The sequence below is a fragment of the Sander vitreus genome, chromosome 19 (genome assembly GCF_031162955.1).
Source record: "Sander vitreus isolate 19-12246 chromosome 19, sanVit1, whole genome shotgun sequence".
In the NCBI taxonomy this organism is placed as follows: domain Eukaryota; kingdom Metazoa; phylum Chordata; class Actinopteri; order Perciformes; family Percidae; genus Sander; species Sander vitreus.
In genome coordinates, this window is record NC_135873.1 from 1,789,451 (window position 1) to 1,808,257 (window position 18,807).

An 18,807-nucleotide genomic window follows, 5' to 3' on the forward strand; every position below is an offset into this window, starting at 1 on the left:
CCTATCAAAAACTCCCTTTTTGACACTAGTAATGGTGTTTTCTGCAGTTGCCATTCAAAGTATCTCCATTATTGTTTGTAATGTTGTCTCATTGATGGAAGCCTCCCTGTTCACCGAGCTCTACGGCTGGATTAGTGCTGTGTTAACGAACATTTCCTGCTGCTGCTGCAGCTTCAAATTAAAAGCGCTCATCTAGGTTACCACGGGGTGGCTTTTATTGTGAAGCCACTACAGGAAACGCGATGCCTTTGTCACCAGTAAGCGCAGGTGTCATTAAATATAGCAGGACTTTAAGTTGAGATTCTCCGTTGCTTCCCTGCTGAATTGCACTTGTCAAACGTAACTAAAATTGTATTGCAAAATTACAATAAAAGGGGTTGCAAGCCGCTGCAAAACATTTAAAAAAAGGGGGCTAAAAATGTAAGAAATTGGGCTGCAAATCATCCTCACTAGCAAATTGCACAATTTCCTCCTGTTTGATAAAAACTAGCACCAGTATTTTTTTTTTAAACAATTAAACTATTTATTTGTGACTCGTTTTAAAGATTTACGTCTCAGTAGAAAACAGTGGGTTTGAGGCTGAGAACTTCAGAGAGTGTGGGGAAGTCAAAGTGTAACATATCGATGTTTTTTTATGGGATACACTAAGCTTAAAGGACGTGATGATCTTTTTCATTTATGATAACAGCACCTATTGCTCAGAAATGATGCGGTACTGTTCACACAAAGCACATTTAACCAACTAACTGACAGACTGGTTTTACCTGGTCAGGCATGAGCGGCTCCTCGTCATCGATGTCGATAAAAACCTCCCCAGAAATGAACTGGGGCGTCTCACCTGCACATACAAAAACACACGGCAGAAAGATGTTTGTAACATTGACGATCGGTCTGGCTCTTTACGAGACGTGTTGATTTCCATCCATGTCTTACGTCTCCAGTCCTCGTCCTCGTCCTCCACCTCTGGCTCCTCCTCTAGGCTGCAGCGATACTCCTCCAGCGACCGGATGGTGCACTGACCGACCACTGGCTTCCTCCCAAACTGACGGTTGTCGATGACTTTGATGACGATCGGTGGCATGTAGAGCTCCTCACAGGGAAGTCTCTGTGGAAGGAATGGAGAGAGAGAGAGAGAGAGAGAGAGAGAGAGAGAGAGGGATGAGCACCTGGTAGGGGTGTTGAAGTTAATTCTTGCATCACAATGCGGACCAAGATGATTCTGCACCGATGCGGTGACAGACCATAATTGATTATTGCCTACTGATGTTACTTGTTGATTTTCCAGTCACTGCTTCTTTTTTTGTTGTTGCCTTTTGTCTGTTGCCTGCTGTGTTCAGACTCCACTACATTCAGGAAGTGTCTTTTTTTAAGAGCAGATACAATAAAAAGGGGAGTTCATATATATAGCTGACTGCTTGAATTTGTTAAGGAGGTGACGCATCGGGATATCGAATCGATTTGAATCGTTGACAGGATAATCGTAATCGAATAGAATCGTGAGACCCCTAGCGCCTGGGTAGCTCACCTGGTAGATCGTGCGCCTATATACAGATGCTCAGTCCTCGTCACAGCAGCCGCTGTATGGTTTCCGACCTGCCAACATGGCATCATGACTTTGCGTAAACATACACGCCACTTTCCTAAAGCCAAAGGGTGTGTTATCTGTACGCATTTTGATCTATTCACGTGTATGTCTACGCTGTATACAGCGGATGTAAACATACATACCACGTCACCACGTGGCGTGTTATCGCGAGAACAACGTCGCACGCGTGTAAAAAAAATAAATTAAATAAATTAAAAAAAGGTTGGGTTTAGGGAAAGAACATTGGGAAAGGCTTTAGTAACACTCAAAAACGTCAAAAACACGACACGACGCTTAGGAAAACAATAAACGGTTGGGTTTAGGAAAAGAACATTGGGGAAGGCTTTATTAATAAAAATAGCGATCCCGGCTCTCCCGGGTGAAAGTCCTGTGTTTTACCCATCCGCGGCCCTCCATCCTTTTGTACTACTCGCTACGGCAATAATTCACATGTAATGTAGGTCAATGGAGGCCAAACGGCGTTGATAAACACGCTAAAAACCGATTAATGCGTCTTGATAACACACAAAAACGGCATACGAATTGGCGTGTCATACATACGTCACTTAGTGAGATCAGTCTGGACCTGCGGCCCTTTGCTGCATGTCATTCCCCAATTCTCCCCTTTCATAACTAAGCTGTCCGATCAAATAAAGGCCTAAAATGCCACAAAAATATAAAGAGGAATTAAAAAAAAGAGAAAATCATGATGTAGAAGTAAACAAGAAAGGGAAAGAATATATTAAAAAAAGGAAGGAAAAAAAGGCAAGATGAGTAAAAAAAAAAAGACATCCTCTGACCTATGCCTGACTTTAATTGGCTATGCCACCTGCCCACCTGATGCTGATTGGCTATGGCTGCTGACTGTCTGAAGTTGATTGGTCATGCCTTGGTGACAGTCCAATCAGGGCATCATTACACCTCAGCTGGCCCCTCCCACGTAAAGGAAGAAATGATTTGGTTGTGATTTAAAGTAAATGTTTACGTGTAAAGTGGCGCCATGAAAAGCAACATTTATCTTAGATGACAATATGGCGTACTGGGTTCTTTTCCATGCTGTGCCGCATTTTAGCAAGAACACACTGTGAAACCACTGACTGTCATTGAATGTCACCACAACTTGACAATTTGAATTATTATTATTATTCTGTGTGCAGAAATATGGAGGACTAAAGCTGCATTGTAATAGATAAACAAATAAATAAAAGAAATACATGCAGAAATAAATGCCTCAATTATCAAATAAATGTGCAGGTTAATTTAAAAGTAAATAGATATACACAGAAAAAGAAGAGTAAATAAATAAAATGTATTGATTTATTTGACAAATTACTTATTTTTGGATTAATTTATTTTGTGAAGAAATACAGGAACAAAAAAATAAATAGAAACATTTATTTATATATAAATGTAAATGAACACATTGGGAAATAATTAAATGTGAAAAAGAAAATGAAATGAGGACAGAAATAAGTAATTTGTCAAAATGTATTATTATTTACTTATTTAGAAATTACTTATTTTTGAGAAAGAAGTAGAAAATGGAACAGAAAAATAAAAATAAAATTACGCAATTATTATTTTTTTTCTGTGCATATTTATTGATTTTCAAAATGCATTTCTTTCTATGTCATTTTATTCATTTATTTATTATAATGGAGATAACAGCTTTAGTCCTAATTTCCATACAGAAATGGCACATATACACCAGAAAAACTCTACGTGCGGTTCAATATTTCTTTAAGAGGGAGATTTGTGCACTTCAGTATTACCTCGTTTTGCCAGGCAGGCTCAAGAAGAAAAAAGAGAGTTTGTAACTGTAATCCATTTGAGCCCTTATTTAAAAAAAAGGCTTAAGTGGGGCGGATGATGCTAAACTCACACAATAAACTGAGAGAGCTAACATTAGGCGGTCAGATTCTTCAAAGAGTTGTATTTAAGGAAACTATGCACATGACATTTTCTTATGCCCCTGTGGCATACGAAAACACTTAGGCAGTCAACTTAGGACCTTAATATTGTTAACATTAAATGCTTGGACTCGGTTCAGGGGCTGAATTTAAGGGAAAAATATGTGCATATTTCCACAGTGCGATTGAGGCCGTCACACTATTGCGGTGGTCAACACAGGACCTTAATCTTGTTAACATTAAACTGCCGGAGCCAATGCAAGGAAACGTATTTGAGGGAAAAATATGTGAATATTTCCAAACTCCAGTTAAACCTGTCACAATATAACACTGAGGTGATCAACTTCAGACATTAATATTGTTAACATTAAACTCTCGGAGCCTGTTCTGGAGCTGCTGTTCGGAAAAACCTGCGTAATATTTCCATATTTCAGTTGAGGTTTTTATAAGAAAACATTTAGGTTGGAGTTATGATATCAATGTATACGCACAGTTTGAAGAATATCTCATAAATGTTGTGTTGGTTAAAATAAATGACTGAATCAAACAAACTTTCTATATCATATCCACTAACGGTGTGACAATGAAGTGAAGTTAGGATGTAGACAGGCATGTAGGTTAACCCACAGAAGTCCATAAAAAAAGTCTTCTTAAAGTCTTAAAGTTAAACATTATATAATCAGCTTTAGCTTCATCTGGAACAGAAGCTTCAAATTTTATTTTGAAAAAAACGGCGAGGACTCTTGAACTTTAGGCAACAATAATGAGATTTCTAGAGAGCCAACGTACCAATAACACTTCACACTCTTCATATTAAGATGTTTACATTACAAAACACACGATAAGCTCATAAAACGCAACATATTATTGAAGATTAAAGTAGTGGTTCCCAACCTTACACTTCTCTCATGGTTTCATTCAGTGGCACCGGCAGGATTCTATTTCAAAGTATGCACAAAAAACGCCTGCCGAAGCGTTTACTGCGCCAGAAATCAGCTGTTCTTATCCTATTTAATGTGCATGAGAGTGTGCTACTAGTGTACTTTTATCATATAATGACGACCAGATCATGAAAATATTTTACTGAAGCGTTTTGTAAGAGAGCGAGAGAGAGAGAGAGAGAGAGAGAGAGAGAGAGAGAGAGAGAGAGGTGGATGCATTCAAAGCAGACAGCTGTCAGCGAGCCTGTACAGCGATATGAATAAGTTGATTTCTCTGTGTGCCATGTAAACATCATAAACCCCATATATGATCAAAAACGGGATAAGCCTCATCAACACAATATTCATGTCCATGTCAACACACATGATTCAAACACCATGTTATAGCTCCGTCCGTAGGTTCAGCGAGACTCAGCGTCCAGCAACCAGTTTATCTACGAACCGAGTCAGAAACATCAACATTCTGATTAACAGTGGATGGGTTGTTGGTGAAATAACGTATAATTAATGAGAAAATGATTATTGTGAACAGAGCAGAGAGCAGAACAGAGCTGCTGTCGGTCTCACAGAAAAGAAATGGACGCACAGTGCGGACAGGATTATGGCTGCCGGCGCCACTGGTTTCATTTATAAACAGTAACAGTTTGAGACCCAAATTGATGGGAAATAAATAAGATTAAAGGCAGAAATGATACATTTGAGGGAGGGGATTTGTTAAAAATGTCCCTCTGACACTCCCTGGCCTCTTTAGATTTCTGCTGACACACAGCGGACAATAACCATTAAGTACCACACTCTTGTTGATCAACACCGATAACTTATGGATTACTTCACTAAGCGATGAGTATGGCTGAGGGCTGACTCCCAAAAGAACTGCTTCCCACATCAACAGTCCTGTCAAAAAACGATTCTGGGATATATTTCAGCATCAAAGATTTCGGCGACCACAAAATAACCAACTAGTTCAAAGCTACCACATCGTCCAATTGTTTATTTGCGTTAACAATAAAGCAAATAAATCATTTTTACTGGAGTCTATCTGCATAAAAGCGACCGAAGAAAGCAGTTTTTTCTTACAGTAACATTCATAATTCTTAATTTGCATGAGTAAGCTTTGACCTATTCTCCCCTCTTGAAAGAATTACCACAGCTCGAGCCTTTTGGGTGCCACATAAACTGCTGTCTTTAATTGCAGCTTCCTGTGGTTTAATCTCTAGTAAAAGTAGAAAAGCACATAGTTGCGAGTCACACAAGTACGGTAAGAACTGAAAACAACACCAGAATTTTAAAAGAGCGTTGCTGCTGCCGTTGAATCCGGCCAGAAAGTGGCTCATCATTTAAAATTATTCAACACTGGGCGCCCAGATAGCTCAGTTGGTAGAGCGGGTGCCCATATGTAGAGGTTTACTCCTCGACGCAGCGGCCCTGGGTTTGACTCCGACCTGCGGCCATTTGCTGCATGTTATTCCCCCCCTCTCTCCCCCCTTTCATGTCTTCAGCTGTCCTGTAAAATAAAGGCCTAAAATGCCCAAAAAAGAATCTTAAAAAGAAAAGAAAAAGACTATTCAACACTGTTTATGCTTCTCCCACCCAGAGCCACTGGCATCAGAAGCTTCAAGTGCAACAAATGCTAAAATCCTGCTTGTTTAAGTCATAGCTGAACTTTTCCTGCTGTCTGCTCTAACTGACTTTATGTTTGCTGTTGAAATTACAGGCCAGTTGGACAATACTTTTTTTTTTTTGATTTCTTTGGCCACTTTGGGGCAAATAAAAATTATTTTCAGGTTCATAATTGTAATTTGAGATTGTATCAGAATAGGTTTACATGGTTTAATTTTCAAAAAACCTCTTTTCACCCTGTGTTCAGGTCTCTGTTTTAGCTACAGAGTGAGGCATCTCACTGCTGTAACATCTTTGTTGGCAGTCGCACATACACGCTTGTTGTCTGGTTTACGGGGCATCAGATTCAGTGACATGAACGACCCCGTTCGGCAGCAACATCCACCGCACATGCGCAGTAGCTAGGTAAGCTCACAATTGCTAGCTAGCTGTTTCTCCAACTTCGGTCTGTACAAGGCAGGATTAGCCGGGTGACTTCTTCTAAACGAGGGCGCACTTCCAACTTTGCGTGGAATACCTGCAGAACAGGAACATGTAAGTAGTTCTATACAATTTATTTTGTAGAACTACGGTGAATTTGTGTGTTGTAGCAGTGTTTTGCCATTGAGAACGAGCTAGCATGCTAACAGTTAGCCCCCTTGGCCCCTCGTCTCGGCTAGTTACGTAGAAAGCCGTGCAGATTTTGAACAGCTCACCCGGAGACTGAAGGCAGGACACATTCAGAAACCGTATCTCACTCAAAACAGCATGGATGTTTTTTTTTCAAAGTTTGTATGCGTGTGGAAGCACCAGAGACACAAAATAAAAAAAGTGATTTTTTCATAATATGGGCACTTCAAAATAGACATACAGTATTTACACTCAGCAGATATGGAGTTGTGTTTCTGTCTACCTGTTTTCGACCTTGTCTTATAGAGGGGACCTGTGCTTGCAAATACCTAACTACAGTTGTGTTTAAAGCAGCTACAAGAAGTTTTTAATGTTTTATGAAACATTCTCAATTTGATGCCTCTATATGATCCTACAAAAGCAGGTTAATCAGAAGAAAAGACGGTTTATCGCACGCAGACAACAACGTTTGGCAATAAGTAGTACGTTAGCCTGACAGGAAGCTAGAGGGGAACTGTATTTTAGACTTCATATGTTATGGTTCTGGCTGATACAGGGACAAGATCAGCAAAGAGAAAAAGCTAATTTACCGAAAAACAAAAACAAAAAGCTAGATGGAGAGAATTCAAAACCGATACTGACTTGGCCCTCTTCTTCCAAGACAGGTATTGTATATGTATGCATGACATACATTGCAAGTTGCGTTTACATCAATATACTGTATGAATTTACATTGGTGGCTAAAACAAAGTTGACGTTGTTTCACCAACATCGACCTTCGATTGAACTAAGGGTGAACGTTGACATGTAAAGCTCCAGGAGCTCGCGCCCAAGCAGTCGCGTGGACTTCAAATGAAGTGAATGAGAGTGAATTTCTGCAGTGAATATTGAAGCAAATATGACCACTATGGAATCACAGTTTCTTGACATATGTTTTGTCTTTCCTGCTATATGGAGTAACTAGAGAGAGATGACGTTCAAAGCTATCGAATTACAAAACCTAAAGAGAATACATTTTGTTTTGTTAAGGCTCTTTGACACCAGGTCTATCTGTCATATATCATTGCTTAAGGATATACACGCTTGTTGTCTGGTTTACGGGGCATCAGATTCAGTGACATGAACGACCCCGTTCGGCAGCAACATCCACTTTAAAAGCATCTAGTCAGCATTTGCACGAAAGTCATGTCCATAATTAAAAATCTCCACCCTGCATTTACCCTGCATTAGTAATGTATACGCTGGTAGCCATGGGACACGTCCCCCACCCTGCAGAAATATTCCCCTCCTGATGGAAAAACAGCTCTGCAAGCGAGCCAGAAGCGTCTAAAATATGTGACTCCTACACGGTCCACATTCAGAATTACTGCTTTTATGCTATTAGAAGATTTCTACTTTTCTGAAAGAAGAGAAGGAACAGTGGAGTCCATTATTGCGGCACCCGCTGATGAAGATAAATGACACATGACATGACGCAAACCACATCACAGCAGAACTCTCATTAGCCATTCAAGGCAGTGAGCCTCCGCGCTGATTACATCTGCGTAATGTGTACACATGTACGGTACAGCATGTCTCCGTGTTCTCACCACATCAAGGATGAGCGTGTTGACGTCAAAGTTGGGCTTCTTCTTCATGCTGCGGATGACGCAACTCTGGACCATGACGCCGCCGCACTCCACCTGCAGGCTCGGGGAGGTGATGCTGGCCAACTGGAAACTTTTCAGGTTGCGAACGCCCCACGCTAAGATCTGACAGAGGGGACAGGAAGGGCGTTGGGTTATTTTTTCAATAATCAGCTAATCGTTTACTCTATGAAATGCTCATCACAATTTCCCTACAGCTCAACGTGGCATCTTAAATTTGGTTGTTTTGTTTGACAACAGTTGAAACCCTAAAGATATTCAAATTGCAGCAGGGAATCATTTTAGCAGCTGGAATCAGTGTTTTAGATTATTATTTACTTGTAAATGAACTGTCATGCCTCACGGCACCTTTTAGAGCTGAATAGATAAGTCGATCAATTCATTGATAGAAAAAGTACCTTGATAATCGCTTAATTAATTAATTATAGTAATCTCTCATGCAGAAATGCAAATGAAATATATTCAAGAACCAGTTTTTTCAAATGTAAAGATTTGCTTAATTTTTATTGTCTAATGTGACAGCGAATTAAATATCTTTTAGTTGGTGGACTAAAGAAGAGATGTGAAGATGTCACTTTGGGAAATTGTGTCTGACTTTCTGATTTTATAGGCCAACGATTCATTGATTAACTAATTGGTAGATTCATTTATAATGACAATAAATTATTTTCTTTTCTTCTGTTTTTTATGATACAAGTTTAGCCATACATAATGCAAATGTTGGCCAAAAGTAATAGTTGGGAGAACCAGTTTAGCTGTTTCTGGTCTTTATGCTAAGCTAAGCTAACAGCTGGCTGTAACTTCATGTTGAATTGACAGACATAACAGTGGTGTCCAACTCTCTGTAAGAATGCAAATAAACGCTTTTCCCAAAATGTCAAACTATGTCTTTAAAGGGTAACTACCGTTTCAACCTGGACCCTATTGTCCTATGTTTTTGTGTCTAAGTGACTGATGGGAACAACAGTCTCTGACATTGGTCCAGTATTAAGCGAGATCGCTGCAGTCGGCAGCGGAGAAACAAGCTACAATGTAAGTTAACAGGCCAATTGTGCAGCTTGTGTTTACGTTCACAAAAGTGTTTGTTTTGCCACTGACAGGCTCAGATTAATATTCTAAGTGTCTGAAAACATGATGGCAAACCCACCAGGCTCCATGTAAATAAACAGTAATTTTAGCATCATAAAATACACTTCATTCAAAGTCGACAGAAACAAAATAAAACTATGAAAAGCCGTTTTGGGCCATCTATCCACTTTTCCAACCATCACAACTGTAGCTTTGGTTGAAATAAACACATAGTTTACTGATTTACATGTGAAAATATGTTGGCTCTATACACGCTAAAAGTATTGTTTTTTTAAATGGAGTCTGGTGGGTTTAGTGCTAGCGACTTCAGAGCGGTTTCTGGTTAAACAAAAAGGTCTTTAAGATGTTTTAAAGTTCTATCGCTGAAGGGATCATTTCCATAATGTTGTCAGACACTTAGAATATTAATCTGAGCCTGTCAGTGGCAAAACAAGCACTGGACAATTGGCCTATTAACTTACATTGTAGCTTGTTTCGCCGCTGCCGACTGCAGCGATCTCGTTTAATACTGGACCAATGTCAGAGACTGTTGTTCCCATCAGTCACTTAGACACAAAAACATAGGACAATAGGGTCCAGTTTAATAAAAACAGTAGCTACCCTTTAAGAAGTTTCTTAAGAAGAAGTCCAATGGAACTGTACAGTTGCCATCCTCCACAAAAGGAGCAAGACACAAACATTTTCAGAGCTTCAGATCTTTCAAGATTATGGGAGGTAATAATCTTGATAAATATATTTTCACCAGACTATTCCTTTAACATGAGAAGCTGTCTAGAAACTGGAGCTAGTGAGAAGTTAAACTGAAAAATGAAGCACATAGCAGTAGTTGGAGCAGATCTTATCGATACCTCGATGGCGGTTCTCTGCAGAACAGGTTTGATTCCCTGAGGAACCACGAAGACGTTGGGCTCTCTCTGAGGGGGCAGGTGAGGAAGGTCCGACTCCTCCGGCTACCAATAAAAACGCAGGAAAGTGGTGAGTCAGCAATGAGTCATCAAAAGGAGACACAGGACAAAAACACATGAAAACGAGCCATACTGTTCCCTGCCAGGCAAATGTAGTTCTTTCAAAGTAACATAAATAAATGAAGTTACTCAAAGTTTAGTATTAAAAAGTCAAATGAGTTTTAGAATGTTAAAAACACACAAATGTAAAATTTAAAACAAGACCAACGAGGCTGTTACTGGGAATAAGTAGAAAAAGGCTAGAGAGGACGTAGTTTATTTGCCTTGATTATGTTTAATCCTGGTTATTCACCATCAAATACAAAAGTATTACTTTTTAAAGACATAATATTGGATGCTGATTGAGCAAACTTCGATCACAAATATAGATGTGTATTCTGTGATCTCAAGAAACAAAGTTTGTCAGGTCAGAATCATTATCATCATTATTATGTCACAAAGGATGTGTGAGGACAACAAATAAAAATATTGTCTTTACAAAATGTCCTCTTTGGCCTTCTGCACCAAATCAACTAAATATATGAGGAAATTGTTCTTGGTGGACTTTTGGATTATTAAGCAAGGAAAAAAAGGCACATGAATAGTTTTAGGAGGCGGAATCTTAATGTATAGGGCCGGTCTGTAACATGCACGTATGATGAAGTTATCTGTGCTGCTGTGTAGTAAATTAACATGCAGACATGAAACAGGTTTGGTATATCTCCTGTGTGTACATTGTACCCATTGCTGCAGGTTTTCAGAGAGGAATCCTGGAAACATCAACTGAGGAAGCGACATTGAAGAAAAGCGGTGAAATAAAAAAGAAAAGCAAGAAGGTAAAACATCAGAACAGATATTAAGGACTTCACATTACATATTCTGCACATATTTTAGCGGAAATGACACATGACATGACGCAAACCACATCACAGCAGAACTCTCATTAGCCATTCATCCTATTTTCGTTTCAGTTTGTCCTGATTTGGTTTTACCAGGTGTTTTGAATGGGAGAAGCAGGCATAAAAAGAGAGCATCATTTTAATTTCTAATTATCACATCAGAGAAAATTAAAATAGTGAATGCAAAATGGGTAAAATAGCAAGTAGACTTCAAGCTGTAGCATGTTTCTTTATCCACGCAAGTACACGCATGCTTCTGATGGATGACATCAAAGCAGAGCTGCACTTCATATTTATTTTCATTATCGATTAATCTGCTGATTATTTTCTGTCAGAGGAGGCCGAAAAGGCAAGCTTCTGGCTCTGGTTGATGAGAAGATGGAACATGTCAACTGTCAAGCGACGTCCCTGTTCACTGCCCCGCCACCGGGAGATGTTCTGGGGCGTTAACATCTACGAGCGGTGGTCCCCGGCTGATGACCCTGCAGCTAACTAAAGTAGGCACCGGTGGAGGTGCGGAAGGCCTAGTGCCATGCAGGAAGAACAGCTACCTGTACAAAGAATCCTTTGGTCTATAAAATGTCAGAAAATAGTAAAAAAATAAATAAAATGTGCATCCACAGTTTCTCAAAGCCCAAGGTGATGTCTTTAAAATGTCTTGTTTTGTCCAAAACCCAAAGATATTCAGGTTAATAAGATATAAAACTTGTCATAACTAAATGGATTTGATTGTTGCAGCTCTACATTAAAGTGCTCATATTATGTTTTTTGGCGTTTCCCCTTTCCTTTATTGTGTTATATATCTTTTTTTTTTTGCACGTTATAGGCTTCCAAAGTGAAAAAGCCCAAAGTCCACCCCAAAGGGACTGACCATCTCCAACAGAAAATACTGTTCACAAACTGCTCCAAACAGCTCTACTGTAGTCCAGCCTTTACTTCAGAGACAAACGTGCGTCACTTTGTAACACACGTTATAATGCTCGCCTAGCTGCTAGCGTGACACTCCCTCATACTCTGCTTCTGACTGGCTAGTAGTCCTTACCTAGGTACTGTCAGGGCACGTCCTCATACTCTGCTTCTGACTGGCTAGTAGTCCTTACCTAGGTACTGTCAGGGCACGCCCTCATACTCTGCTTCTGACTGGCTAGTAGTCCTTACCTAGGTACTGTCAGGGCACGCCCTCATACTCTGCTTCTGACTGGGTAGTAGTCCCAACAAATATATGGTGTTTTTTGAAAATTAAACCATGTAAACCTATTCTGATATAAACCTCTAAATACAATTATGAACCTGTAAATGAGCATAATGTGAGCACTTTAAAGTCAAACAGTTTTAATCTTTTAATGGTCATCTTTATTTGAATACGGATTAATATGTGTGCAGATCTGTGTTTTCAGTCGATCACAGCAGTGAAAATGGCGCGACTTGTGGTCAGTTTTTACCTCGTCCAGAACGCTGCTGCCGGTCATGATGTCTCCCTGTAGATGAGACAGGAACAGACAGGTTAGATTTTAAATGGTGAAAATGTATGAAGAAGGGAAATGAAGAGAGATGAATCCAAGAAAAAGGTAAAGGAAGAAAGAGTAAAAGTAGTAGTAAATAAAAAAATTCTTAATGATAAACTGACCTCTTGACCTGGAATATGGTGAACTGCTTGCTGTAGACACAAAATGGATAATTGTTATAAAATCATTGGAAGTATAAATTATGTAAATAAAAGAAGTTGTTGGTTTAAGGTCAGGATTAAGCAACATTCTTGTAAAATCCAAAACACACACTTATACACAGATGAAGTATTCATACTTTAAACACAACATGCATTTTGAACAGGAAAAGGACAATATCGACATTGGATAAGCAGAAGACGACGTAAGTGGTGATGGTGCTAAGGTGTGGAAGGTTGACCTCTGACCTTTTCTCTGCATATGAGCTCGAAGGCGGCCAATAGCTCGCCGGCGCTCTTGTCCCTGTGGCGAATCGGGAACCAGGCCAGATGGGGAGAGGCAGTCAGGGAGGGCTGGCACACACAGCGGCCCATGAACTCATCTGCACCCTGGACATTTAAATCACGCACGCACGCACGCACGCACGCACGCACGCACGCGTGCGCACACACACACACACACACACACACACACACACACACACACACACACACACACACACACACAATCTTTATACATAGAACAAGAATATGTATTTTTCATCCCAGCCTCTGCTGAGACAAAAATGTAAAAAGCATTCATAAAAATATATTCGCAGACTTTGAACACTCACGTATGTATCTTGATCGTAAAGTTCCACCACGACGTTGGGCGGAGCGGCCACCGTGGCGTCAGGGTCGCCGAAAATCTCCACCTCATAGAAGATGAGCGTCTGGTCCCAGGTGGGATTCAATGTGTTACGCACCGTCACTGTTTTCTGGGACTGATGGAGGAAGGATACAATGGCGTAGGGGTCTGGAGAGAAGAAACAACAAAATACAACATACACGTTTTAAATGTGCTGCTCTAAATGCATTCTTTGACCAGAGAGCTTGTCATAAATGCACTGGCAGTTAACAGATCCTAGGTTCAGGTTTTTCTTAGCAGGCGCTTTAAGTTTCTGTTCTAAGATGCAGAGTAGAGGATGGAGTTATAGTTCGGAGCTAGGGAATGCATTCGTAATGAGGGTCCTCACAAGTATACCAATACAAACATATGCATGTGTGTGAGTCCAAACTATTCCGGCGTCCCACACAGTGACATCAGCAGCTTGGGAATGCCTAGCTCGAGACGGAGGGCTGGGAACACCACTCAGAGAAGTTTGTTATTCCAGGTCACAACCACTCTCCTCCATGTTAATGCACACACACACACACAACTTGCAATGTGGACACATGCATAAAACACACATATAAGTACAGTCACACACACACACACACACACACACACACACACACACACACACACACACACACACACACACACGCACACAGTGAGTAGTTTGTTGTTTCAGGCCAAGTAAAGAGTCTCTGTGGAGCCGTTAGCAATAGAGTAAACAGAAGCTAAGTTGCATTTTCCCACCAGCCCTCGATTAACCTATGAAGCGACACACACACTGTACACACACTGTACACACACACACACACACACACACACACACACACACACACACACACACACACTGTACAGACACACCACCCATGGTGACCCATTAAATTACCGTCCCATTCCCCACAGCCCATTAGCTCATGTAAACAGCAACACAAACAGCCCAGGGGGGTTATGTAAGTTAGTGGGGAAGCAGCAGTAGTCAGGACCCCGGTGGGAGACACAGGGGTACATAAACACAACGGAGACTGGGAAGAGAGAAGTAGAGAGGATGAGGAGGAGGGGGGAAGACAGAGAGATGGAAGGGAGAGACAGAAATAAAGGGAAAAAGGGATAACATAATGAAGAGAACATTTCTAAATTTGGGAACTGAGATCATCACCAAAAATACATTTACAAAAAGACAAACGAAAAGAAAGAGATTTAGACCCAGGCCCTGTTCAGACCCGGCATTAACATGCGTCTTGGGTGACACGTCCACTTAGTACAGGTGTGATTGCACCCAGCGTGTCCTGGGCCACAGTGAAGGACCGCCTTCACAACGAACGAAGCGGAGGTACGCATCAAGTACTCACGTAAAATGGCTTTGTCCATGACATCTGAACATTTCGAAAAGCCCATGAAGATATATTACGAGTCCGTCAAACATCTTGGCATTTTGGTTTGCCTGAAAAACACACTAAGGAATAGACCTTTGAGGGGATGGAGAGCCGGAGAGTCCAAAATGGAGGACGTTGTCGTAGCTTATTAACAGTGTTGCCCTATCCTGTCTCTCACCTCCTCTGTCGGAGTATAAACTGCTCCAACAAAAGAGGAACAGTTTACGGACGGTTATGAGACAGGAGTCGAAAAACAAAGAGTGAAAAAAGAAGAAGATATTTAGACAAGTATGAAGAATGAAAAACAGACACAACGATAAAAGAAAGAAAAATCGCACTCTTTGATCATTGACTCAGTCTTTAATCATGGCCGCCCAGACGCCATGTAACACAGATTAACACACAACTGAATCCCATCCATCAACTCTACTCATCCGTTGCACTGTGTGTGTGTGTGTGTGTGTGTGTGTGTGTGTGTGTGTGTGTGTGTGTGTGTGTGTGTGTGTCTGTTTCTTTGACCAACCTCCCTCCATCATCTATCATTTCTCTCTTCCTCTGTCTATTCATCCCTCTGTTATTTAAAGCTCCGTCTCTGTTTTTACATCTGAGTCTGCGGTGGGTTTCTGATTAACGCACACACAGTAGCCGTAGTTTCCATGATCTTCTTCAGATAAAAAGAAAAACATTTTCCTTCTCTAACTCTTTAACTTTTTCTCCCTCCATCTTTCAGTGGTACCGAGCAGTTACACCAAACTCTATTAATAATCTGACCTTTTTCAAAATTACATTTTTGTTTTTATTTTGGTAATTTGCCCCAAAAAATGTGTTTCATTTTTCACAGAGTATACTTTGCTTCTATACTGTTCTTTTCCCACCTGTACAGCTGCATTTATTTCTTTACACTTTACACTCTCTAATGCCACATTGTCCTCAAAGCTCGATGTTACGAAAATCCCCGCAGTCGAGTTTCAGAACAGGAGCGGGGACATCCCACCCAAATTGATTTTTGTCTGACTCTCTTCATCGTTAAGCAACTCCGACAGTCAAGCACTCCACGTGGACTCCCAGACAGTGTTGCACTCAGATGCTGTTTTTATCGGAAAACTCAGATAACAAATACATAAATAAACACGGACAGTGTAAAAGAGACACAATGTGGATTTGGTCGCCTTTGTCTTAAATCTCACAATGTTACCGATAATGTTTCTGTGGTTACCTCCTTTCTGTCTGTTTCTCTTTTTAATTAAGAAATTATGCTTTCCAGCCACAAGGTGGCGCAAGTCATCAGCATAAATACTGATACATGACAGGTGCACGATGAGAAACATGTCAAAGATTTTAAATAATCTGTTGCACAGTACCTGAGAAGCTGTCTTTGTCCATGGCCAGTAGGTCTCTGGCTTGGTACAGGTAGCAGCGCAGGTGGTAGCGGGTGCCGCCTACACACACAAACAAACAAACACACGCACGCGCACGCACGCACACACACACACACACACACACACACACACACACACACACACACACACACACACACACACACACCATTGTATTGACAGAAAAGATGGTAAAAGAAAAAAGTGGAGGGGTAAGAGAACGGAAGGAGGGAAGAGTAAAAATGTGTTGTGCGCTGTCTTACGGTCAAAGAAACAGGAAATTGTCGGTCTGTTGACTCCAAACGTGGTCGTCACGGACTTGTCATCGTTCTTGTCCTCGATACTGCTCTGTGGGAGGAAGAGGAGGAGAAGGAGGAAGATGAAGGAAGGATGAAAGAAAGGATCTTCATGAAACATAGCAGGGCCTTCAAAATAAACTTACCTTAATTAAATGTACTACATTGCCAAAGGTAAGTGGACACCCATGCACACACATATGTTTGTGTACTTTCGGTCTGGGGCAGTTTTTCATAGTTTGGGCCCCTTACTACCCTGGAAATCCAGAGTTCTCGCGAGAGCACAATTAGAATTTGCTCAGCGAGTCACTCCGGCAGTCAGTAATGATGCTCATTAACTATGCCCTTGTAGCCGAGCTGCACCAATCACATCGGTGTATCTGATATAGGCGGGCCAGAGGCGAGCTAAACAGATGACGACAGTTTAATCTACCAGTTAGCTCCGCTGCTAGCTAAGCGTACGGGACTCTGGATACGTCACCCCGTGTATTGTTGTGATTGGTCATTGTGTTATCCAATTGCGTGCAGTGAGATTATCAAATGCATGCTTGGTGCCGCCCCTCGAGTTGGGCCATTTTCATTACTCAATGCCAGACCCTTAATCTTTCGGATTTGGGTCTGGATTTCCAGGCTAGCCCTTTACAGTAGCTCCAATGAATTTCAATGTTTCAGACAATATTTGATTTAAAATAGAGTGTGGTTTAAAATTTTGCGGCAGACGTTTCTGTTTGTCCCTTTCCTGTTTCAACATGACAATTCCCCCGTACACAAAGCCAGGTCCATAAAGAAATGGTTCTCCCAGTCTGGTGTGTAAAAACCTGCAGAGCACCCAGACCTCAACCCCCATCCAACCCCTTTGGGATGAACTGGAACCAGCCAGACCTGATCACCCAACATCAGTTACTAGGTTTAAAAGCATACCAATATTCCACTATTATTCCGAATATGACAATATTCAGAATTTGATACAGGTCATGTAAACCGCATATTCCAGTTGGACTTTCGGAATAAGGCCTTTTTCCGAATATAGCATTTTCTGATTAAGATATGTGGGATATTCCTGTATTATTCGGGTTTTAGAGGCATTCTTTGGACATGTATATGTATATATGAATATGCGTCTCAATCAGGGTTTTTACCACAGTTTACGCCCAGTTTACAGACTCTTGCCTGTTTACGACTTCTGGTCAGCTCTGTGCGTTGCTATGGTTGCTGTACACAAACCAACCAGCCAACAGTTTGCAAGGCTTCAGACCCGATAAGAAGGAGAAAAGCTGGGCGCCTGGGTAGCTCACCTGGTAGAGCGTGCGCCCATATATAGAGGCTCATTCCTCAAGGTTTGACTCCGACCTGCGGCCCTTTGCTGCATGTCATTCCCTCTCTCTATCCCCATTTCATGTCTTCAGCTGTCCTACACAAATAAAGGCCTAAAATGCCCCAAAAAAGAATCTTAAAAAAAAAAAAGGATACTTGGATATCAACAGGTTTTTGGATATGCTTTTCAAGAAGCTGGTTGAAGGAATGAAAGTGGGACGCTGTGTTCGCACGGTCCAACAAGTCTGCCACCGCTGGTAAACTTTCAATAAATCGTATTTTGCACGGCTACATGTAAACGGGAATATTAGTGGAATATTCACTTTCATTAGCCATGTAAACAGCTTAGTCGGAAAGAAGGGCAAAAACCGGAATATTATATGCATTTCAACGTAGTCAGTGTTGGACCTCACTGATGCTCTTTTGGTTGAATGGAAGCAGCAACATCTGGTGGACAGACTTCCCAGAAGAGTGCAGCAGATTCATGCCCATAGTTTTGGAATGGGAATAACATATGGGTGAAATGTTCATGTGTCCACATACTTTTCGCCATAAACTTTTTTGTAGTTTATCTTAAATGCCATCAATAGACATCTTATTTTATCACTATATAAATGATGAAAGAAAACGTCTCTCTATCCGTCTGTCTCTCTCACCAGAGAACACTCCAGAGCAAAGATGGCGGCTGGTCCCGTCTTCTCCAGCGGCTCCATGCGATACCTCCACCTGCGCCTCCTGAAGCTGTCCGTCTTCCTCGGCTTCAAGTGGAACCTCCAGCCGAACAGCGAGGCGTACTCCCAGCCCTCCCTCTCCGCCTCGTCCGGCCGCTGCTGTGAACACACGCACACACACACACACACACACACACACACACACACACACACACA

General features: G+C 41.2%; 1 protein-coding gene across 8 annotated transcripts in view; it reads right to left on the reverse strand.

The window, feature by feature from the left end:
* dysf (dysferlin, limb girdle muscular dystrophy 2B (autosomal recessive)) overlaps positions 1-18,807 on the reverse strand; it is a 115,748-nt gene that overhangs the window by 54,460 nt on the left and 42,481 nt on the right. For 4 of the 8 annotated variants that reach the window (XM_078276215.1, XM_078276211.1, XM_078276216.1 and 1 more), the window contains exons 29-40: positions 18,577-18,750; positions 16,574-16,658; positions 16,296-16,373; positions 13,521-13,702; positions 13,156-13,296; positions 12,871-12,900; positions 12,686-12,721; positions 11,086-11,127; positions 10,249-10,350; positions 8,255-8,416; positions 934-1,105; positions 765-838 (exon numbers count right to left, since the gene is read on the reverse strand). In XM_078276215.1, coding sequence (XP_078132341.1) covers positions 765-838; positions 934-1,105; positions 8,255-8,416; positions 10,249-10,350; positions 11,086-11,127; positions 12,686-12,721; positions 12,871-12,900; positions 13,156-13,296; positions 13,521-13,702; positions 16,296-16,373; positions 16,574-16,658; positions 18,577-18,750 — 1,278 coding nt within the window. The remainder of the gene's footprint in view (positions 1-764; positions 839-933; positions 1,106-8,254; positions 8,417-10,248; positions 10,351-11,085; positions 11,128-12,685; positions 12,722-12,870; positions 12,901-13,155; positions 13,297-13,520; positions 13,703-16,295; positions 16,374-16,573; positions 16,659-18,576; positions 18,751-18,807) is intronic. The other 4 variants (XM_078276217.1, XM_078276213.1, XM_078276218.1 and 1 more) reach the window with 2 other exon arrangements.